At 44.0% G+C, this 23,617-nt stretch overlaps 1 protein-coding gene across 2 annotated transcripts; it reads right to left on the bottom strand.

Annotated features, from left to right (window-relative positions):
- Nucleotides 1-290: 290 nt before the first annotated feature.
- On the bottom strand, nt 291-17,732 carry WNT5A (Wnt family member 5A). 2 transcript variants are annotated; one of them, XM_037904882.2, is made up of 5 exons: nt 16,552-17,732; nt 10,785-10,918; nt 9,496-9,761; nt 4,776-5,068; nt 291-3,142 (listed from the first exon to the last, which is right to left on the bottom strand). In XM_037904882.2, exons 1-5 carry the CDS (start codon nt 16,555-16,557, stop codon nt 2,684-2,686), a joined length of 1,158 nt encoding a protein of 385 aa, XP_037760810.1. In that variant the 5' UTR covers nt 16,558-17,732; the 3' UTR covers nt 291-2,683. The 2 variants fall into 2 exon arrangements, with proteins under 2 accessions (XP_037760810.1, XP_037760811.1); XM_037904883.2 differs by lacking the exon at nt 16,552-17,732 and adding an exon at nt 11,266-11,405.
- Nucleotides 17,733-23,617: the final 5,885 nt, after the last annotated feature.

Below are 23,617 nucleotides of genomic sequence, written 5' to 3'. Positions count from 1 at the left end.
TGAAAGCTACACGCATAATTGTTCAATAATTCAATTCCTTTGGCCACTTGTCAGCTGGGCTCCTAACCATCTACAGAATATTTTGTGGTGCACACAGTCATAAGGTTTTTTTCCCCAAAAAAGTTATTACATTGGTAAGCTTTCTTAATATAGAAATAAAATTTCAAGCTCTATTTCGTCTGTTTGGCATAGGGTCGCTTCCTTGTCTTACCACGTAGTAAATTTTTAAAAAGTCAACCTTTTCATTGTTGTAACAAATCCTCCTCTGAAAGATAATTAAAACCGCTTCCCAACATACAACCAAAGTTTTATTTTTATAGTCTATCTTCCATTATGGCGTAAAGCCTTTCAAAAAAAATTTTTAAACCAGTGAAATATACAAATCACGCAAGACAGAAATATGTACATTAAATGTACAGAACAAACAGAGGAAATGACACAGAAGATTTACATAATATCTGAATGACAAGTAAAATATTTTACATTAAATAGTATTTTAAAAGCTAGGATCGTTAGACTCAGCTCTGCTCACAGACACGAGTCACTAAAAAAGGAACAAGATGTGATTCAGCAAATAAAAAATGACGATGGTTTTTGTATAATAAAAACCCAAAGTGACATATTCAATGAAGTAGTGCCTTTTTAAATTTTAAGATACTTTGTTTACAAACATCTGGAAGAGAGGGGTAAATATGTTCTTAATAAATTAAGAGCAATAAAGCATCATTTAAAAAGCTGATAAATGATCAAGATGAACTTAATGCAACAGCTTATAGGCTTGTGAGAAGTTAAGGCTTTGGTATGACTAAGCTAAAGTGGAGGATTTTACTTGTTTGGTATTGAATGCCAATTTGTTTAATTTATGGGATGGGAATGATTTGGGGTGAGGTTTCTGAACCAATGACAAATGCTAACTGCATTTTTGTAAATACACTGTACTGGGCGAAATGCAAGAAGTTGCTGTAGTAGGTACTGATTTCCATCTCAAAAAATTTAAAACCCCTTAAAACAAACCAAAGGCCAAATACAGTTTGTGCTAGGAAATTTTAAGGTTTCTGTTTCAATGATAATCAATAATGCCCTTGCAGGAAAGTAGAAGAGAGAAGCAGTCTCCAAACCAGTGTGAATTCAAGTGCGTGGTACCTTGTCTACCTGTAGCCCAAGAAGCCCCCTTAGGTTGAGAAAAGGCTTACTCCTTTGTGATTAAAATATTCTTAAAATCTCTGTATTATGACACCAAGAATTCTCAGGTCAATATAAAAAACCCTAAAAAAGTGATTTGTAAAAGGAAATGGGGGAATAATATGCTCCTAACTGATGAACTGCCTCTGTAACTTTAGCAGTTTTATTAAAAAATCACTGGCTGTATTGAAATATATATGTACAAAAAGCTCTGAAATATCAGACACCAGCAGACCACAGTTTTCCCGTATATATATGTAACTGCTCAAGTATAGTCTGAACAGTTTTAATGTATACCTGCAATATATTATCTAAAGCATGTGTACTGAAGACATCAGATGATAAAGTTGGCATTGCTGCAATATTTCATTGAACTAAAATAGCAACTTAACATCAAGACATGAAACTATTGTCTCCTCAAGTCAAAGCTTTCCCAAAATCCACAATAAACCAACCATCTCGAGAATGACTGATGGTTAATGATTAATTTCCTCGGATAAGAGGGGTTATTTACTAAGCTCTGTTTTGAAAGATGGCCAGCTATCACATCACTTTTTTTAAAAAAGGCATTTCAAATTAGGGGAATTCTGTTTCCTAAAGGGCTTTCCAGAGAGTGGGACAGTGAAACAGCTGCAGTGGTGCAATTTCTATTGGGTCAGACCAGAGCACACTGTTTGGTGAGATTCAGAGGTCACTTGCTCCTGATATTCTTTATCAGTAAGGCATTGCTTGCTACGATGGAATACTCACACTTCATACATAATTAGATGAAGAGCTGATTGGTCACATCCTGCTTTGATGTACACCTTTAGTGTCAATCAAGGCAGATTTTTTTCTTGGTCTTGCTAGTTACTGGACCCAAGACTTTAGGTCCTGAATAGCACAGCTGAACCCTTTAGAAGTCTTATGCACTCGTACCCTTTAATTATCTCACATTTAAATTGGCACCTTGCAGTCACGTGATTGACATCATAGTAACTTTGTGCTGAGCCCTCCTGTGGATATACCAACCCTCCTTTTACGGACCCCTGGATGTACTGATCAGCTTTGTGTGTATCTATCAGACTCCTTTTGGTCACTGAAGCTAAAATCATGTACAGGTTTGTGGGTTATTGTGTTCATAAGGATCATTCTCAGATCCCAAGCACCTAAGAATTCTTTGCCTGCTGCACATGTACTTTCTCTCATGGGACTAAGTTAGGATATGTTGGATTTCCCTTCAAACTACACTATTTTTTTAAAGTCTTTTTTTTTTTGGGGGGGGGGGGGTAAAATAAATATTTTCTCAGGTTCTCCCCCATTATTGCCAAAAATATAAACCACACAACAGCCCTAGGATGGGTGCAGAAAGGGTTCCAGTCACTTCTTTTTGTAACTTTTGTAAAAAAAAAAAAGAAGAAAAAAGAAAAAACTCATTGGACTCTATAAATAAAGTGGAGATTGTCCTGGGAGTAGCACCCCTGCTGGCAGGTGGGAGTAGCTCCGTCCACCTCATCACCCCCTATTTGCACACAAACTGGTCCACGATCTCCGTGCACTTCTTGCATTTCACGTAGCAGCACCAGTGGAACTTGCAGTGGCAGCGCTCCGTCTGCACTGTCTTGAACTGGTCGTAGCCCCGGCCACAGCACATGAGTTCGCAGCCGTCCATGCCCTCTGAGGTCTTATTGCAGAGGCGGCCCTGGGTGCCCAGGGAACCGGTGCTCTCGTTGCGCACGCAGTAGTCGGGGCTAGGGTCAATGTAGACCAGGTCATGGATGGTGGGCGTGTTGAAGCGGCTGTTCACTTGCACCAGCTTGCCCCGGCTGTTGAGTTTCATGGCGGCCGCGCTATCATATTTCTCCTTCAGGGCATCGCCCACTTTGCGGAAATCAGCCAGTTGCAGCCAACAGGTCTTCAGGCTGCAGGAGCCAGACACCCCATGGCACTTACAGGCCACGTCAGCCAAGTTATACACTGTCTAAGGGAGAGAAAAGAGGAGGAGGGAAAACAAAGTGTCAATGTGGTTGTTACACAGCTTGTGTGCTCCCCCCCCCCAATCCCCATCACCCCTACACACATGGGAAGAGAGCCCCTAAAGCTCCCCTGCTTTCCCTCCTCCACCCACACCAAAGGGAGAGAACTCTCAACCCCTCTCTCACACACCACGTACACACCCTAAATGTGCACACGAGTCCTCAGTAGAATCGTTCATGTTGCATTCAGTTTTAGGAATTTGCCCTATTGCTGGGGACAGGATTTTGCTGTTTCATTGAGAAATTTCAAATAGCCCTTTATTTTATTTTTACTCTCTCAACTGAACTCAGTTTGAGGTTTGTACTAGAGAAAAAGAGTTGAGATTTCTTCTATTACAGGCTGTGCGGCAGCAGATTGTCGGCTCTTGGCTCAGCAGTACCCTCCCGTCCAAAATACTGCTGTGTAAGAGAGGCTGCATCCAGAAGAAACCCCCAAACACCTTTGGGTGGGGGACTGACCTACGCAACAATATCCATTTTATAAAGCTTTGGCAGCAAGAGCTCAGTCATTTACCCTGTATAAATAGAAATAAGAGTCAGTGTTGACACTGCCCCAAAAATCCTGGGGTCTGACACATTAGGTGGATACTGTATGCAACTTCCACCCAACATTTAAAAAGAGTTTCGATGCTGCCAAATGGCACTGCAAAGAGAAGGCTGGGAAGGGGGGGAAAAAAACTGCTGGAGTATCTGTAGACAGCTGTGAAAGTTATTTTTCTTCTTTCTAGTAGTAAACTGACCTTTCCGTTGCTTTCAGATGCCCTCCTCTCACATTTAAATAATATTAATTTTCAATTATCTTTCATCCATCCTCACCTTCAAACACAAGAGTAAAGTCTCCAGCAGACTATTTCTGGCACCACAGGCTCGAGGAAAATAACGACTGGCTCTTTGAGTTCACAATATCGTAAAAAAAAAAGTTTACACCTATTCATTTAAGGCATTCTCAAATAAAAAAGCCATAAAAAACACGCTTCACCACAGAAGAGGGTGTTTTCTAATAATAAGCTTTTCACATCCTCAAAAGGGGTGGGGGAAATTATGTTAACCCTGCAAGAATATTCCGCTCTGGGGAGTTTGGTGCTTCTCTTTTCCCTCCAAAGCAAACTGGATTGGTTGGAAATATAAACCAATAAAACTCTATTCTGCAGATAACTCACAGTGAACTGTAGGGTTTTAACCACCAGAACATGGAGGAAGACAAGATACGCTGCTGTCCCACTGATCCTATGGGGCAGGGAACGGAAAAGCCAATGGCAGTGGTGTTGTCGCTCAGGAATACTCATATACACACACGCTCTCCCCCTCCCCATACTTAAACCCATCATCACACACTTTCCCCCTGCACTTGAAGAAGACTAAGTATTAAAGGTTTTGATTTCTGAGCTCACCAGCAGATTTCATTGGGGACCAATAAGAAAGGCAAAGAAAATATTTCCTTGAAAAACCAACATGTGCATGAGCTAAGGACCTTCAGAGCAAGTTATCCATGCCACTGTTCTTTATCTCTCTTTTATTAATTAGGTGTGTCCCTTCCCAGACAGGCTGCTTTGGGGAAGGAGCCACTCAGCCACTTACTCGTCTTCCAGCCTCGTTGTTATGCAGGTTCATCAAAATCCTAGCACTCTCGTAAGAGCCTTTCTGATAAATTCTCTCACGCTCCCGAGCATCCACAAACTCCTTGGCGAAGCGGTAGCCGTATTCGATGTTATCCCCACAGCCACCCCACAGCCAGTCCCGGGGTAAATCTTTGGGCCTGGCCGCCCTGCTGCAGCCGCAGGAGGAGAGCTCCCCCTCTCGGCAGGCGCGACTCATTGCATTAACCACCCCGGCAGCGCTGACTGCGTAAGTAAAGGCAGTCTCCCTACTGCCTGCAAGGAAAGAGAAAACAAGTGTTAAAGGCAAGTCTGCACAGGTTCTATGACATTCAGTACAGGGCATAGGGAAATGCTATATGGAAATGCTATATATGAAATTCATGGGGTTTTGAACTGTGCTTTAGCCTAAGAGGTCTCCATGGAAACATTTTTATTCCTCCCCTCTCCCCCAAAAGCAAACAAATCAATGACAGAAGGTGGAGGTTCAGTGATGTAGAGAAGGCGCTGGATTCTCCTCTCACACTGGTTTTTCACCAGGGAACACTGTAGAGCAATAATGGCACAACTGAGAGGAGACTCAGGCCATAGGAGTATGTTTAGCAATGGGTTACAACAATAATTGTGTCCAGGGGATAGAGAGCCTGGCTGCTTCCCATCTTCTCTTTTTAAAGATGTTAAAATACAACTTTTAGAAGTCTGCTCCTTAAATTACTACTTCTTGAACGTGATTTATCTACTGTACTCATTTATTCCAATTTATTTAAAGTTATAGCATTTCACAAAGCCTGCTGGTGTCAAAGAAAGCGCACACCAGAATTATACTTGTTAATATTCTGCCCTGCACATCAACTGGCCAGCAACTTTGAAGAGGGCTATTTAAAAACAAAGATATAATACCCCACTGCCCTCTAGTATCTAATAACCCAACTAATAGGAAGATTTCATACAGCAAAAGAAGCCACTGCCAATCATTTCTATAAGTTCCAGGGAAGAGCGAGCCTGGGACAGGATCGTGTTAAATGTTTTAGTCAAGGACTGACGATTCCCTTACATTCAAGTTTTTCCAACTTTCATTTTAAGATAAATAAGTTTCTTTCAAGGTGATGACAGAAAAAGCTCTTTGTTCATATGTGCTTGTCACAGGATATCCTCACTGGAAGATAAATTCATTAACAGCTTCCTCAACAAGACAGCACCCAGATCCATTTTTACCTATAACCCAGCTACATCCATCTCCTTTCTCAGGAATAGCAAGAGTTCTATTTTACAACAAATGTCTTCCATGAAAACAAGGCTAACATTAGAGAGTCTTCTGGAAGTCTGCATTTCTTCTTATCAGGAAGTAGGACCAAAACTGCTACTTTTCAGGCTCAAGCCTGAAGTCCTTCTCCAGGAAGGACTACCAAAAAGACTGCTGGATCAGTCTAAAACATAATTTGAAGTTGAAAATCAAAGAGAGTTAGCTATTGGTTTAACCGTTAGGTTTTACTTCTATTCTTTAGTCCAAAAATAGAGTTGGTCTAGGTAAACCTCTATTTTACCAAGCTTGTGGGAGGAACATCTTTGTAAAAATCAGGGTTTTGTCAGATATGATTTTTGGGTAACAGTTCTTTGAGGCAGGGACTGTTTGTACAGGGCCTACCATCAAAGGCTCACTTCTGATTTAGGCCTGTTGGCACCACTGTATATTAAGAAGAGTACTCACGGTTAATCTGTATTTAACATAGATCTAACACTATGTTCAGAGCAGCTCTGTTAATGTAACAACTGCTGCCTTTTCGAATAATTTATGTTCTGATTCTTTTCATTTAAAGAGGTCATATACTGAGGAAGACCATTTCTAAAATAGTAGAATCAGAACCACCGTTCCCCTCAGTACTAGGGTCCATTCCAGCAGATACTCACTCATTAGACTACTTGCAAGAGTTATGCGTTACTCCTGAGTGTAAAGGTTCACAAGAGTAGTCTAAGGGGTCATAATAACTTTGGTGTTATATGTTTTTGATTTTGCATTTACCATAAATTAACTTAAGGAACTGCTTGAAAAGATTTTCAAGCTAAATTCTGAATTGTACTGTAATGCATGTTTTGGATTTATTCTGCAGTTCTTATTCAATGGGATGTTTGCCTAGGTAAGGAATGCAGAATTTTTTCCTTTGTCCATGATCTTTTTTTTTTTTAAAAAAGGTATGTTTAGTTCAGGTTTACACATATTAATTATCTTGTGTACTGCATAAAGTTAAAAAAAAACCCGAGTTTTAAATCTAAGGTCTTGGTGCATTTTTAAGGAATCCTTAAGGAAGAAAGGATGTGATGGAAGGGTGTGAAAAGAGAAACAAGAGGGAGAGAAAACTGTCCCTAAAAGAGCAAGCTGAATATATTCAATTCCATTTTTTAGTTAAAACAAAATTTGGCTAATCCACTGAAACTGATCTCAGGGCAGGCAGTTTTAGATTGCACAACCACTATTAACCCGACACATCACCCTACGTCTCATTGACTTTGGCAACATTTCCACATGGATAAATTGCTCTGGAATAGTTTTTCCAGAGTATTTAGGCACAAACATGTTTTCCTCCAGCATCCAACATGTCTGTCTTTTTCCACATTTCTTCAACATCCATCTCTATTGTGACCATTGCAAGAAAACACCATCTAAACATGTTTGAGTTCCTCTATGCCCTTCAGATGTAACATAAAAATAGGACATTGTTTTGTATCTTACGCCCAGATTTAGATAGATTGTGTTTCTTTAGAGAAGTGCCACAGAAAAATAAATGTAAGCAGTAATATGTATGTGGAACATTCTCTTTGTCCTGTATTTCAAGAGCATCCAAAACTCTACTGACAATCAAATTATTATTCCAATGGAACACTGGCTTAAGTATAATCAGACTCAGACTTTTTCTCCTATTCAAGAGGAACAGCAGCTAGTCATGTACTTCACATCAAAATGTAAAATAATACAACTATAAAACAACAATACTTTTCTTGTTCTTAATACACTTCTTAGGATCTCTAAGTGTTGGATATACCCACTTGTATCTGCAGTTACTACAAGTGACTTAATTACATGATAAATTGCTACATAGCTATTAATTAATACAGTCATATAGTCGTGAAGAAGGCAAAGTTTCTCAGCTTGCAGTAAACCCCTGGGACCAGATGTGTGACACTCTTGAAGGTGTGAGCCTTTCATACTGGAAACATTGTCAACACAGATATGGGCCCAATCCTGCCACCTTAATTCACACCACTGAATCAGCTGAATGTAATTGAGTAATGACGGCTGAAATTTGGGGCCAGAAATTTAAAGATTTCTTTACTGGTTTTAGTTGTAACCTCAAGAAGATTAAAGCTGAAAAATCTCAAGGTTGTTACATTTGTTTTTCATGTTTAGCTTCCTTTTTTGGATCTTGCTCAGCTTGAACAATGACAAGCGAATTTAGAGTTTAGATTCTCAACGCTTGGGTTGCAAAAAAAAAAAAAAAAAAAGAGACCAGGGAATGTCTATTTGTTTTAAAAAAAACAGTGTTCCTTGGATATTTTTAAACTCTGGAACTTTTCTATTCATTTCAGGTTTTATAAAAGCTTTATTTTTACAAAAAGTTAAGTTTAAGGCCAAATGTAATTGACAGTATTAATGTAATTTAAAACCATTCCTTTTTGAAACAGGATAGGAAAGCATTGGAATAAAGGATTTAATTTAGATCTCAAATTAAAAAGCTACGAGCTACAGCAATGTTGAGATTAAATGCCAGTACAAATGCTGTATAAACCACAGAAGACAACAGAAAGTAGATTCTTCTGGCTACGGATTCAGCAGATAGAGAAACAGACTGGAAAAGTCAGAGGAAAGTTCCATCTTTGGGTCCAATCCTGTACCATTGATGTCAATGAGAATTTTGCAATAAACTTCAATGGGAACAGGACTGGGCCCCTAAATTATAAGAATTATTTGTACTATGTGGGTTGTGTGGACCAATTGAATTTTGAAGATGGGTTTAACAGGAAAGAGGATGGAACCCCAGCACACTGGGATAGGCAGATTCCTTTGCAACATCCTTTTCTAACAGCTATGTTATTATATGCAACATAAATTACAAGTACACTCACACACTTTGTCCTGATCAAACTGATTTTGTATGGGTTATAGAGCTGCTTCATTTCTGTTATAAAGCCAACTTTCCTTAAACCACAGAAGGATTTTGCCACACCTGGCAGTAAATGAGAAGAATTGTTTATAAACACTATGGAGATTTTCAGTGAACTGCTGAATTAATGAAATAATGAAATAATCAGTGAATTAATTTATTACACAACATGAGCAATTTTGGAACCCAGATATTTTTGCCACACACTACTACTTTTTAGTAAGTTTTAAACATACCATTATTTTATTTCAGATTTTTTCCTTAGAGTTAATGAGTATTTTAGTGCCACTTTTTCTTTCCTACTGCATTCTTGTATTCAGATGCTTTTTTGCCTTCACTTTTTTGAGGGGCAGGAGCAAGCGGAAAATCAACTCTGACCAAAAATAGTGTGTGTGGGGGGGAGGGAGGGGTTGTCAGCTATAATGACACTAAATTAGGTACCTTACACAGATTAAGAACTTGGCAAGAGTGTCTAATACAGAACATTAAGTAAACATCACACACATTCTTAGGCAACAGTTTGATCAGAAAGTTTTTGCTTCCTACCTATCTGCATGACTCTGCCAAAAACAGAGTTGTTATCCACAGTGCTGCAATTCCATCTTCGGTGTCTGAACTGATACTGGCATTCCTTAATGCCTGTCTTTGCCCCCTCTCCAATATACTGCATGTGGTCCTGATACAAGTGGCAGAGTTTCTTCTGTCCTTGGGAAAGTCCTGCTAGTTGACTACATAGTGGCTGTGCTCCTATTATATATACCTCTGACATCTGAACAGGGTTCATAGGATTCATATGATTCATACCTAAAGACCTGCATAAAGAAAGAATTAGATTAACATTGGGAGGACAAATACAGTATTAGTGTATAAATCTACCCACTCCTGCTCTTGAGAGCAAGAGGAAACTTTTGAAAAACAATGAAGATCATCAAACTCTTATTTAAAGGCTGTACATGTATGGAATGATGGCAGCATGCTTTAATGGCTGTCTTTGCCAACACTTCAATGTACCTGAATGCCAGGATTCAAATTTCACCCCATCCCTACAAATTTCTGTGGGCATGGTAAAGCTACAAGAAGTCCCAAGCAACTGCCTGGTCACAGAAGTACATAAAACAACAACAAAACAATTCCCACCATACCACAGGATTTTCAACCTCCACTTTCAGTCTTACACAATTATGAGAAAATAAGGAAACCCTTAAGTACTAACAGTTAGATACTGTTACAGACAACTACTAGTTCCTTCTAACTGATAGAAAAGATACAGAGGCACGTACAGACACTAAACAAAATCAATCATGTTTTCCCAATTCTTAAGAGGTCCATATGTGCTTTCACATGATTAAAACAGGGCTGCAAGTCAGAAACTGTTCAGCTGAGAGTGCAAAGGTTTTGCTTTAAAAAAAAAATCCTCAAATAACAGAAACATTTAAAAAAAAATCTAGATATTAACTAGAGTTTTCCCCCCAACAGCTACAAGAAATATAAACTCAGCTCATGGGTCTCTTTAGAAAGTTGTTTAAATAATAATTAAAAAAAAATCTGTGTGTTGAATTTTTTGTACATGGAATTCACAGCTTTCCCTTACATTTGTTATTTCAGACCCTGTAGAATGAGATTTTAAGTGACCCATTTATAAATTTAATTTTGCTACTTTGATGGTGGTAAAAAATAAATTCCCTTTGGATTTACAGTTATCCCAGAAATTGAGTATTACTAAAAATCTCCTATTCATACAGCACTTTCCCCAGAAAGAGAGAAACTATATTATAAACCAAACAAAAATTAAATATATTCTTTTAAATAAAGTCAGTATATTATAAGATGCTTACCACCAAGAGCTGGCTTCTATTACAACCTGGGCGAAACAGGAGAAAATGGCCAGAACCACTATGAGGTACTTGGAAGCCATTGCACTGCCAACTGTCCCCAAAGCACCTCCTTGGACTAATATTCCAATGGATTTCTGGAGGAGAAATAAAAGGAACAGATTGTTTATTGTTCTCAGATCATTTTCAAGCATACAAGTTTAAACAAGGGCGGTATCCTGGGTCCCTTTTAAGTTGACTCTTGACTGACTGCCCTTCTCTCAAGTGAGTTTTTGGTGGCAAAACGCAGGCAGTTTCTAGTCCAAATTAGTCCACCCACGCAACCTGACAAGGAAATTTTATTCACTGCGATTCTGCTTGTAGGGCTGCCCAGCGACTATAGACATGTCTCAGTGCCGTTGAATCAAAGCTCAGTGCCAAACCCAATCTCTTGGAAAAATCCCTTATTCTCAGTCACACACTTTACAGCAGCAAAAAAACTTACTCTACTTTCATTCTTCTAGGAGCAGTCTACAGAGTGCCCGGACAGGGGAGAAGCAACAAGTGGAGTAGACACATCAAGGGCAAAGTGAAGATGATGCATCAAGTTGCGGGGGTGTTTTGGGAATGGGGAGGGCAGGGAGATTCAGCTGTTACATTAACTCCAAACTAACAATGGATGTTCCCCGGCTCCCACCCCCCCCACACACACACATATGACACCTTTATGGGCCATTTTGGGAGCTGTTTCCAGATGAGAACCATCGAGGCAGCTCTCGTCCGAGAAAGTAGGTGCAAAGCTCATTCCGTTGTCAGGCGATGCCTCTCTAGCCCGAAGGGGGAATTCCGATTCTCCTCATTTGGGAGACAGATATTTGGGCCCTCCAAGAATCCCCATTCCCCAATCTGATTGAGGCCGGAGGTGGGGCAGGGAGCTAAGAAAGCCACCAAGGGAGTATGGGATAAGATGCCGGTGTGTGGGGATCTCCCGCTTGATTTCACCAACTTGGGGGGGACGGGACAGGATCGCTTTGCGCCGCCACTACAAGTAGGGCGCCTGGGAGCTGGAGGTCGGGGAGGGTTTGCTGCTTCTGCCAGGAGGCGAAGCGCCCGTGGGTCGGTATTGTGTCCCCGGCTGCCCCGCGCACCCCATCCCAGCTTCGCCAGCGCGCCGGGACTGGGGGGTGACCACACGGCGCTTTGGCTGGGGAGGTGGCGGCGCCGCGACAGGAGTCGATTCAAACCAGCCCCCTGCGGGAAGAGCCGGCAGATCGGTCCCCGGGGCAGAGGGAGCGCGGAGCTGGGACGCGGGTTCGCCCGGCAGCCGCCCGGGGAGGGGACGGGGTCCGGAGCGCGCTTAGAGCGAGTGACCAGGCGCCCCGCCAGCCCAGCTCCGGGCGGCTTTCAGGAAAGGAGCCGGCGATCCACTCCGGGGGAGAGGCAGCTACCGGGGCCCTGGGGAGCCCCCGTCCGCCAGCGCCGACACTAGGGGCCCGAGCTCCCGGGGGAGTCGAGCGCTGAGCTCCGCGGCCAGTGGAGCCTGGGGATGGTTTGATTCAGTGACGCGTGGTTAGCTCGGGGTGAGACTGGGACTGCCCGGCGCGGAGCACCTGCAGTGCCAGGGGGCTGGCGGTGGCACGCAGCCCGGGAAGGAGCCTTCCCGTCTCCTGGGGCGCCGACCGAGGCCCTTCTCCCCGGGGTGTGGCGCGCCAGAGGCTCCCCCGGGGCGCGGGTTGCTGGACACTGCGCGCATTTGGAGACCGAACGCGGAGAGGCTACGCTCTGGCGGAGCCCGTCCTGTTCCCAGGCGAGGAGAAGAAAGCGGGCCGCTTCCCGAAGTTCCGCGCACTCCGGTTTCCGATTGGAATCGCCGGCAGAGGCCCTGCTCCGGATGGGTACTATTAGCCTGGGGTCTAATTGCTATTAAACACTCCCAGCTGCCTAATAGGGGGTTTAAGGTTTTCAGAAGGAGTTGAAGTGGGAACGAAGGGGCGAGCCTCATGCCCACAGATTAAGGGAATTTCTTTGTTACAGGAAAACCTTCAACGATTCCCAACAGTCTGAAGGGAGGAGAATCCGGATTGTCAGGCACAGTCACGCACAGAGTTCGCTAGGGATCAGAATCCCCGAGATTGCTGCCCGCTCAGCATGACGGGGAAAAGCAAGGACTCCCCTGATGGCTTTAAACACTTTGCGTCGAAGGCTTTCAATTGGATTTATCCAGTTTTTCCTACCTCGCCTGAATGGTCTGAAATAATCCTGAGTTACAAAAGGGCATTGCTCTGAAATCCATAAATCCAGCCCTGTGTTTTTGTTTTGTGTTTAAATAAACTCCCCTTCCACGAGCACAGCCAACTCTCTGCCTTTACAAGGTTTCAGGGGAGAGCGGCCAATGCGCGCGGCAGAAAAGCCAATGGTAAACGGAAATGTGTGAGTTATTACATCCCAACGTCTCTGCCCGCGCATAAAATATCGATGCCAATTAATAAGTTAAACACTTCCAGTAAATAGGTTACTCGATCGGCCTTTAGTTCATAACGCAGGACTTATAAGGAGAGTAATTTTTTTAAAAAAAGGCAGTTCAACACTTGGGGGCTCCCTATTCATTCTCAAAAACGTTAGTAGCGAATTAAAAGGTGCTCTTAATTCTTCTTGATTTTTTTATTTATTTTTTTTAGGGAGAGAGGGGGGCGTTTGGAGAGAGAGAGAAGAACTGTCACAGCAACATGGGAAATTGATGATAACATGAAAGCTGCCCGGACACACGCAGGATTCAAGGGGCACAGAAAGCTGGGATTGGTATACAGCCACCTGCCCATGCCTGCGTGTGATAAGCTCTGTTACAGCCCCACTCTCTGGGTCACTTGGGATGCAGGGCGGTAGCACTAGGGACTTTAGATCCGCTTGCTCTCTCTTACTAGATGGTAAATGGTTCCTCCTCCACCCACTGCGCGTTTCACACCAGGCAAGTCACCCAACGCGCTGAATACTGTACTAAGGTTTTAAAAATATGACAAAGAAAATAATGTAAGTTTAGAACTCAGACTGGACTCTCCTAGGTGACAATAATTAAATCTGGGGAAATTAATGTGTGTATAAGTGACCGTTTGCGGAGGGCACCGTAACTATTAAAGTCAAATGTACTTTTTAACAGCAGTTTAGGAAATCATAAAAAGATTGATGCACCATAACCTAACTTCACAAGATTGGTAGTGGACTCAGACACCCGAAATAGGGATTTGGACGAATTTGGATATTTCGGTGCCCAGAAAAGGATACAAACTGAAACCTAATTAACTGATCGGCTCCTACTGACAGCAACTAATTAGACATTGCTCCAACTCAGTTACTAGTCACTTGTCTTCACAAGCATCTGTAGCGCAGATGTGAAACGAGCGGGTGTCTCTGTCATTTCGGGGTAGAAATGAACTTTGTGGGGACAATGGGGGCGGTTATAAGAGCAGCAGTACACCCATGCAACCCAAGTTGATTTCGGTTCCTAGGCGCCCTGCCAGTGACACCCTCCCGAGCGTTTCTGCAGGAGGGAGATTAAGCGTCACCACCGCAAATCACTGACAAGTCAACTGGTTCATGGAGCCAAGAGCGCAGGCTCTCTATAGCCAGCAAAAGCAGCCAGTCCTCCGGCGTATAACGGGCCAGCCTCGCATGGGGGAGTACGCACCTACAGGAGAACCACTGTGAGCAGAGGCAGGCCTTAGACGGCTCTTAGAGGAGAGCTCAGAAAGGAGTCACAATCAAAATCCTGCAGAGCCAGAAAAATCCCAATGAGTAAACATCTGGGGCAAGGTCAAGACGGGAGTAGTCGCTCCCCCGTCCTGTAACAGCTCTCACTCCGACGTGTCTCACGCAGGATGGCGCTGGTGCAAGCAGCGCTGTCCCTTAGGTGTGTTTTTAAGGCTGGGTTTCAGGAATAAAAGAGAGGGAAGGTGTAAAAGGAAGTTTAGAGGGCTGGAAACATTTTCTTCTGGCTCAAAACCCTCTGGCCTGTACTCCGACTGCGCGGCTGGGGAGCGTTTACATGGGGGTTATTACACTTTGCTGGTCGGACACTAGATCATTCACACACAGCCCGGAACGTTGTCGGAAGAGTGGAGTCTGACGGGTTTCGTTAGGTGGAGTGGAACGAAGTGGGCCTCGCCTGGTGCGGGCGGCACCCGTTCGGGGCGTCATACACCCTTCTCCCGACAGGGGGCAGCCTCAGCCGCCAAAACCCCCGCCAGGACTGACGCCTGGTTCGGCGCGGAGCTCCATCGCTAACTCCGGGTTTTTTTGCCCCCCCCCCCCCTTTTTTTTTTTTTTTTTTTTTTATTAACACTTTACTGGGACTCCCGTCTGAGAAGTAAGCCCGAGAAAGGGAGACGAGACACCTGCGATCAGTGAAGACACGGTCAGTCTCCGCTGCTGCAGCCACTTCAATATCACGGAGCTCACAAGTTGCTTTCAACAAACTCCTGGAAGTACCAGCTATCGGCCCCAAAGTCTTACCCACCAGTTTTACTTTGTGAGGCGCTTTTGGGGCGGGAGGGAGAGAAGGGGGTAATGCACCAAAGGCTGAGTAGTAGGCTCTTCGGTCAGATGAAAATGGACTCGTACAGATTCAGCACAGCCCTGGAATCGCCTGTGATCCTGTTTTTACACAGCGTGTCTGGAAAGTCTGTTCAGGCATCTGGTTTTATGGTAGCTTTTATGTGAGCACTGCCTTTGGTAAGTAGGCATCCAGAGAGCCATTCGGCGCTGGTGGGTTGTAAAATGCAGAAACGATTGCTGTATGCTGATTTGCTCCATAGTTTCAAAGCAAACGATTGACAAAAGCGATGCCACCCCTTTTCCCTCCAGTGGTTTTCAATAAAAAGGGGTACGTGTATTGCAAATTTGTAGGGTTCAAGTTTATAGAAAAAGCCACTTACGCTGACTCAGACACCAATGTATATAGTTAATTCATGGAGAAAAAGGGAGAGGGTTTTTTTCTTAGATTTTTTTTTAAAGTAGACTCCAATACTTTACACTAACAGAGTTGAATGAACTTAGAAAAGAGTCGTTTCTCAGGGAAACTGAACTTTCCCTGACCCTCCGAGTGTAACTAATTTAGCATGCAATTGACAATTAAAAACAAACAAACTAACTAACAGACTTTCCAATATGGAGTCCTTAGAGCATCAAAGGAGCACCGAAAAACCTCGTTTCTCCTTTGCAGACCCCAGCAGCAGAATCCTTTACAGATGCCAAGTGACAGTCTCCAAAATTTAGAATAAAATTAAAAGGGGGAAGGGGGAAAAATAAGCCAGGTTCTAAACTGGCCTTGAGCCAGAGTTCCTTAAAGGTACAGGCCTCCATTACTGCCTGCTCTCGCTCCTCCATGGCTATTCTCCCCAGAAATGAAGTCCCGAAAGATGTCTTTAAAACTTCGGCTACTAGAGGTTGCAAGAAAGATGTACCGCGTTAGAGAGCTGAATTAAAACAAGTGTCTTAAACACTCTTCACTTACTTTAAAAGAAACCGGTTCATGATAGGCAGGGGGCAATTTGGCCGTAAGAAGTGGGGTATTTCAGACCCACAGATCTCCAGCAGGACTAGATGAGTGAAAAAGCTTAGAGTTTGGGAAGAGGGGGGGAGACAGAGGGTCGCCAAGGCTGTCCGTTGCGGGGGGGGGAGGGGGAGAACCCCACACATCTCACTACCGAAATACATGTAAATTCTCCACCACCCCCGGACTCACACAAGCGAGCTCAGCGTCTTAACAAGTAGCCCCTCATCCCAGCCTAGGACTCACCTCCATTGCAGGGGGATTCACCGAGCGAGGGCAGCCAAGTAATCCAAGAGGGGACCGGGGGAGAAAGGGCGAGGAGGCGGCGAGAGTAAATCCGGGATCGCAGGAGCTATGCGGTATCCTCCAAAGCAGCGGGCGGCGGCGGCTGCCGCCAGGGGCCAGGAAGGGAGCGAGCCCGGAGAGGGGGAGCGCTGGGGCCCGGCGAGCTGACACCAGGCAGACGCAGACCTCTGTCCGGCGCGGGCGCTCCCAGTGCGGAGCAGGGCACCAGGGCAGGCTCCTTTCCAAGGTCCATCAGCACTGGCAGTAATTAGGGCTTTCCAGCGAAACACACGCGCGCGCGCGGCGGGCCCGTGGGCGTGATCGTGCGGAAACACTTGGGAAACAAACACAATCTTCACGGGCTACTGCAACGAAAGCGCCCTGGGCTACGATCCTTTCCACCAGCCCAGCCCAGGTGGTGCACCGCTGCCGCCGCCGGAGCGGGGCTCGCCGCTCCCTCCCTAGCAGCCCTCCGAGGAGCTCGCTGGCGGGCTCTCGGCCGGCGCGGCCCCCGCCGAAGCTCCGTGCGGGAGAGGGGCGTGAATGGAAGCGCAGGAATCCCCCCCCCCCGCTCCCCTAGAGGCTGGGCGCCGCGCAGCTGGGTGTCCGGGGCTGCCGAGCCATCCGCGGGCTGCGTCCCTCCATTTTAAACCGAGGGGGAAGCCAGACTTGACTCTTCGGCTCAATTGGGGAGGGGGTGCGCGTCTTAGAGGGGGCGGCTTTTCCTGCAGCCCAGACGGGGGCTCGGGCAAGAGGAGCTGGGGGAAGGGGGGGGGGGAGATCCCGGGCTCAGGGGCTGTAACTCTCCCAATCCATTGCAGGGCAAAAGCCCCTCAGCGCCGGGCACCAGTTACACACAGGCGGGACCCGGAGCGGTGGCGGAGCGGCCGCGGCGTTTCCTTCCTGCGCCTCTCGGCTGGGTCCCCGCGCGCCGCAGACAGCCCGCTCCCCCCCTCCCCTAGGTCTCTATCGCTCGCGGCTCTCCTCGTCGCCCTGCCTCTGAACAGTGCACGGAAAAAGTTATACGGCCAACAGCGGCCGAAAAACTTCAGGAGGTGCGCATGCGCCTTGCGCCGACCTATGGCAAAGCAGAGGGGGTTTTAAAGCTGTACCACAGACAGGACCCCGGCGCAAACCTCTGCAATACAGAGATGCTCCACCCGCCCCCTTCAAACTGTTCTCAGTCAGTTGCATCCTTCGTAGGAAGGAGACGCATTCCGATAGATTATGTGCCGCCCGCTGTAGCCAGAGCCTCCTTCATCAATGCAGGCAAGCGGCGCGGAAACCCCAATTAGACCCGCTTCCCCTAGGCTCGCTCTGAGGGGACCAGGTCTGGGATTAAAACCTGTCTGCGTGCCCGCCCCATAAAAGGAAACCCATGAGACGTGATTATATGTGATATGAGAGACACAAATACACGAACCCTACCTTGTGTAGTGTAACTTTATAGCTAACCCACCGTGTGCCCATTATCTCCATACACAAATACACACACTGTGCATCATGCGAGAAAGCTTTGCGCGTGCGTACAAATACATATGATTCCTGTTTGTTGATGAATTTCTCATTTGACAAGTGGATTTCTTGCGTGCCCAAGGTTGTGGATGTGCTTCCCCGGACGCTTGACAAATGCTGGGTTACTCAGCAGGCTTGATCATTTGATTTCCCCTCTTCTCCAGTGTTTATTTCCGCTGTAAATTTGGCAGGTTGTTGTCAAAACTGTTTAAGTTAAATAACGCAGGACCTAATGAAAGCCAAAGTCGAGGACGGTTTCCTGAAACCTTTGTACTTCACAATGGTTTCTCCACACCAATCCTCCACCAAAGATTTTATTGCGTTTCTCGCATCTCACATGCACCCAAGTGCAGGAAGTAGCAGCATTCCCTGAACCATTTCTTAATTCCCTATTATTTCCCTTTTATTCCTCTATAACTGGAGGGCCACTGGGGCGGGGGAGGGGGTGTCACATTATCAAAGCAGCTCTGGGAAATCCAAACAGTGCTGAGAAAGCAGCCCCAGTATCAGTAAATGCATTCACTCTTTCCAAGTCATTCCAGTGCAAATAAAATCCCTTCGGGAGTGCAACAGGGGAAACACAACACATCTCAGCTGGTCTGATTCCACTACTGCGGTACACACTCTTTCAGGGCCAGGCAGCCTCTCTCTCTCTCTCACACACACACACACGTAAGTACAACTTTCCTTTGCTCTTTGACAACAGAATTTTCTTAGCACAGTTGAACAGCCTAAACAGTGCAAACCACGCTCATTAAGACAAGAATGTAGTGACTCTTCTGGGGGCAACTGTTTGTGCCCGGTCACAGTGTAAAATCGCTTCTTTTTTTTTTTTTTTAATTCCTTTCCTTCTCAGTTATTAACCATTTCTGTAAACAGCCCTTCAGTTTGTCCAATCATTTCAAAACCTTTATGGCTCGTGTTGAGTTGTTTCTGCTGACAGCAGACATTCTATAGGATCAAAGTCGTTTGTAAAGCCCGTTTATTTCATACTTACGTTGGAAGATAGTGGCAAGGGAGAAGGGAAGATTTGTTTTGTCAACTTGCTGAATCTCCCTGTTCAACTTTTAGAACCCCAAAACGAGATTGCAAGTACTAGAGGCTGCAATGAAAAATTCAGGATGCTGTCAGACACATAACCACGGATGGATGTGTAATGTACGGAAGAACTGTACCAAAGCTCGTTCTGAGAGATGAAAGTTTATGGAGAGGCCTTATTTGCACATGCCACTCATTGAATGATCAAACGGACACCGTGTAAAACAGGACGGTAAAAAAGCACAGATCCTTTATTCCGATAGATTTAGGTTTAAGGGACAATAAAGTACTTCAGATTACTGCTAACTGCCTTGAATCTTATCTAAGCACCTGAAACAGAGAGCGGTCTGTTATCAACACAATTTATTGTTCTTGTTAGCTGTTCCTGTTATTTAGCAAACCTCTCCTTGGTTTTAGGTAGATCTTCAAAACCTTCAGTGGGTGTGTAATCAGTTATTTGTGATAATCAATATCTAACAGAAAAGTGAGGAGTCCAAAGAATGTATCTATTCTCATCAGGCACAACAGAACAGTCACTCCTCGCTTTTAGCAACAGCAAAGGACTAAACCTCACCAAACGAAGTAAAAAGAAAAGGAGTACCTGTGGCTCCTTAGAGACTAACCAATTTATTTGCTCAAATAAATGTGTTAGTCTCTAAGGTGCCACAAGTCCTCCTTTTCTTTTTGCGAATACAGACTAACACGGCTGCTACTCTGAAACCTCACCAAATGAAGTAAAAGAGCCAAGTTCCCAGCTGGGGATAGGCCATTAAGAATGCTCGCCCACGTCTGCACAGTACGCAATGTGCTGGCCCTCCGCTCCCGGAGCAATGCAATGGCAGCTTTAAAAAAAAAAATCAAACTTTTGTTGAGGTGTTTTCCTCTCTCTTTCAAACACAAACACGCACACAACACTACAGGCAGAGTACCCCTGTAATAGGTTGGTTTTATACTACTGAATGAAAATACTTCATATATAGTCCATTGTAAATAAATCACTCTTCACAACTTGAGATTTGGTTCCTTCACCAGAAAGTGCTATCGAATTTATCCATTACATGGATCACCAAACTTCCAGTTCCAGGCGGGGGAGGAAATAAGGGGGTTTGTTCGTTCCTTTTAGGAAGACCAACCTTAAGTTTTATGCCTAGTAAATAATATTTTATTGCCTTTGATTTACTGGGGCATTTCTATTATCCCCCTCCAGGAGTCTGCAAACTGCTTGGGTTAAAGGTCATTTGCCAAATCACTAGAATTAGTGAAGAATAGCAGAAACCTGTAAAAGGGGGAGGGGACGCGCGGTCAAACAAGCAGGATCACCTGAAATAAACTAATAAAGAGCCCCAAGCTCTCCCGTTTGTATGGCAGAGTGCTGTTTATCGTCGTGTAATTGAATAATGTTATCGGATAGAGGAAAACGTCGAGCGCAGGACGATCAATAGAGAAAGGCGAGCAGGCGGACGTATTAGCAGCAGTTTGGCAATAACCAAAGCAAACACTGAATCGGTTTCGTTGCTGGAATTCTTGGGGGGGGGGGGGGGGGGTAAAGTCATATTTCTGAACAGGGAATTGATAAATCTCAGGCAAGTTTTCAAGTCATGGGGCATAGGAGTGGAAATAAGAGGCAGCAAGCCAAACAGCCTGCAAGTCTTTAAGAATTTTAATTTCTTCTCGCTATTTAAAACAGCTGGGCGAGGCAAAGGGGCGGGAGAGAGAAGTATCAACAACATTATAGCCTCTCATGCTTCCCCAGCTTTTGTTTTCCAGTTTTTGAGGCACCAGCGATCTCAAGTTACTAGAGCCTTCATTCCTGTATGTCTTCCTGCTAATGATTAAAGTGTTTTCATCAGAAACCATGCTAATTATAACTTATATTAAGAGGAAAAACTATGGCTAAATATCCCAAATAGGCAAGTCGGGACACAGCAGTTATTGACTGATTTTCAGTGCTTTAGTTCTTTTTAGTGCTGTTATAGAGCCTGTAATATGATTAAATATTTTTAACATGGAAAACACATTATTTCTTATCTTACAGATACACTTACATAGTTAACTGCACAGCGTAATTCATGTTATCAGAATACTGGATACATTTTGTGTGTTCATTTCAACATGAAACTCCATATGATTTATATTCTGACACCTTGGCTGGTGGCCATACGCCAAAAGCAAGATCCATTCAGAGGTTGATAGAGATATTTCTCCTCCATCTACAAACTGTTTGGGGGAACAGGCAGCTGTTTTCTAGAAGAGAAGGCAAGATTTTCTAAATTGCTCACACTTGAATATATTAAATCATATTGAATGTTATTTTAACTTGTGTGTATGTGTAATCACACAGGCCTAATCCTGCAAATACTTGCATATGCCCTTAACTTTTATTTGTCCTGCATAGTCCCAGGAGCATATGTGTTTGCAGGATCAGGGCCATAACTGGTAGTGGGAATGGCCATGTGATAAAAAAGCATTTATCATGTTACTTTGATCTCTTCACCTGTACTCTCACAGAGGAGGCAGTGTGGCCTAGAAGATAGATCGCTGAACTGCAATTCAGGAGAGGCCTGGGTTCTAGTCCCAGATTTGCCACTGACCTTAGGCAAGTCAATTTCCCACTCTCTGCCTCAGTTTCCCCATCTGCAAAATGGGGATAATGATACTGACTTCCTTTGAAAAGCATTTTGAGATCTACTGATGAAAGGTGTGATAAAATAGCTTCACCTGCACTCTGCTCACTAATTCATCTGCCCCAGGGACTATTTCTAACATTTCAAACTCCTAAGCACTTTCAAATAGCTGCAATTAAAAAAAAGCAAACAAACAAAACCTCTCCAGGAATATTTCCTTCCCATACCCCTAAATGTGGAATTTCTCTCCTCTACCAATCATCCATCTCTACCCCACCCCCTAATAAAACTGCAAACTTGCCCTGAGGTAGAGAGGTTAGAATGTGTTGCCAACTCTCATGATTTTATCTCAAGTTTTGCAATAATTGGAGTTGGTCCTAAAGTCCCAGCTGCTGGTCAAGAAATTGCATGAGAAGTTCAGCTTTCATTTTTTTTAAAAAATAACTTTCTAGTCCTCACAATTGCAGAGCAAACTTTGAAAAGGAAAAGCGAATGCGTCTGAAAACTTCAGAAACTAGAAGGCAAGGGAAGAGAATCCAACAGATAAGACAATGTAATATATTTTAAAGTCAATCTCCTGATTTTTAAGCCAATCTTATGAATTTTTTGGTCAGGAAGAGGGCTTGATTCATGATTTTTGAACATCTAGGGTTGGTAATATTGGATACAGAAGGGGAAATATTGAGTCCTGGTTTAGAAACACATTTCTATCTTATTTGTATCTATTATTGTACTAAGGTCATGCAACTACTTAGTTTTGGTCTATGCACATATTAATGGACCTGTTAAATGTATAACAATTTTAAAAAATTGTGTGTGTGTGTTAACTCCTTGTATTGGGTCCCTCTGAGCTGTATAGACAGAATGCACAGGACCTGATCAGCAGGGGTGGAGATGAACCGCTGAACTGCAGTGAGTGCCGATCAGTGAAAAGGTGTGCACAAGTGGCTTAAAACTCAATTTTTATTCCACAGGGGAAGGAACACAAGCCAGAATAGGGAAGGGACAAGTTAAACAATATTTAGATAAATTAGATGTATTCCACTCAGCAGGGCCTGATGAAATTCATCTTAGGATACTTAAGGAACTAGCAAAAAGAAAAGGAGGACTTGTGGCACCTTAGAGACTAACAAATTTATTTGAGCATAAGCTTTCGTGGGCTACAGCTCACTTCATCAGATGCAATCTCAGAACCATTAGCAATTATCTTCCTGAACTCATGGAGGATGAGTGAGGTCACAGACAACTGGAAAAGGACAAACATAGTATCTATCTTTAAAAAGAGGAAACAAAGACAACCTGGGGAATTATACTCAGACCACACAGCCTAACTTCAATACCGGGAAAGATACTGGAACACATTATTAAGCAATCAATTGGTAAGCACTTGGAGGATAATAGGGTTATCAGGAATAACCAACATGGATTTGCCAAGAACAAATCATGCCAAACCAACCTAATTTCCTTCTTTGACAGGGTTACTGGCCTAGTGGATGGGGGGAAGCAGTAGATGTGAGAGATCTTGATTTTAGTAATGCTTTTGATACAATCCCACATGACATTCTCATAAGCAAACTAGGGAAATGTGGTCTAGATGGAGTTACTATAATGGGGGGGGGGTGCATAACTGGCTGAAAGACCACACCCAAAGAGTAATTATCAATAGTTTGCGGTCAAACTGGGTCCCACAGGAGTCAGTCTTGGGTCCAGTACTATTTCATATTTTTATTAATGATTTGGATAATGGAGTAGAGAGTATGTTTATAAAATATGCAGATGACACCAAGCTATGAGGGGTTGCAAGCAGTTGGGGGACAGGATTAGAATTCAAAACAACCTTGACAAATAGG

Source organism: Chelonia mydas, chromosome 7 (genome assembly GCF_015237465.2).
Source record: "Chelonia mydas isolate rCheMyd1 chromosome 7, rCheMyd1.pri.v2, whole genome shotgun sequence".
Lineage (NCBI taxonomy): Eukaryota > Metazoa > Chordata > Testudines > Cheloniidae > Chelonia > Chelonia mydas.
The sequence above is the reverse complement of the archived record's forward strand: the minus strand, read 5'-3'. Positions and strand labels throughout refer to the sequence as shown.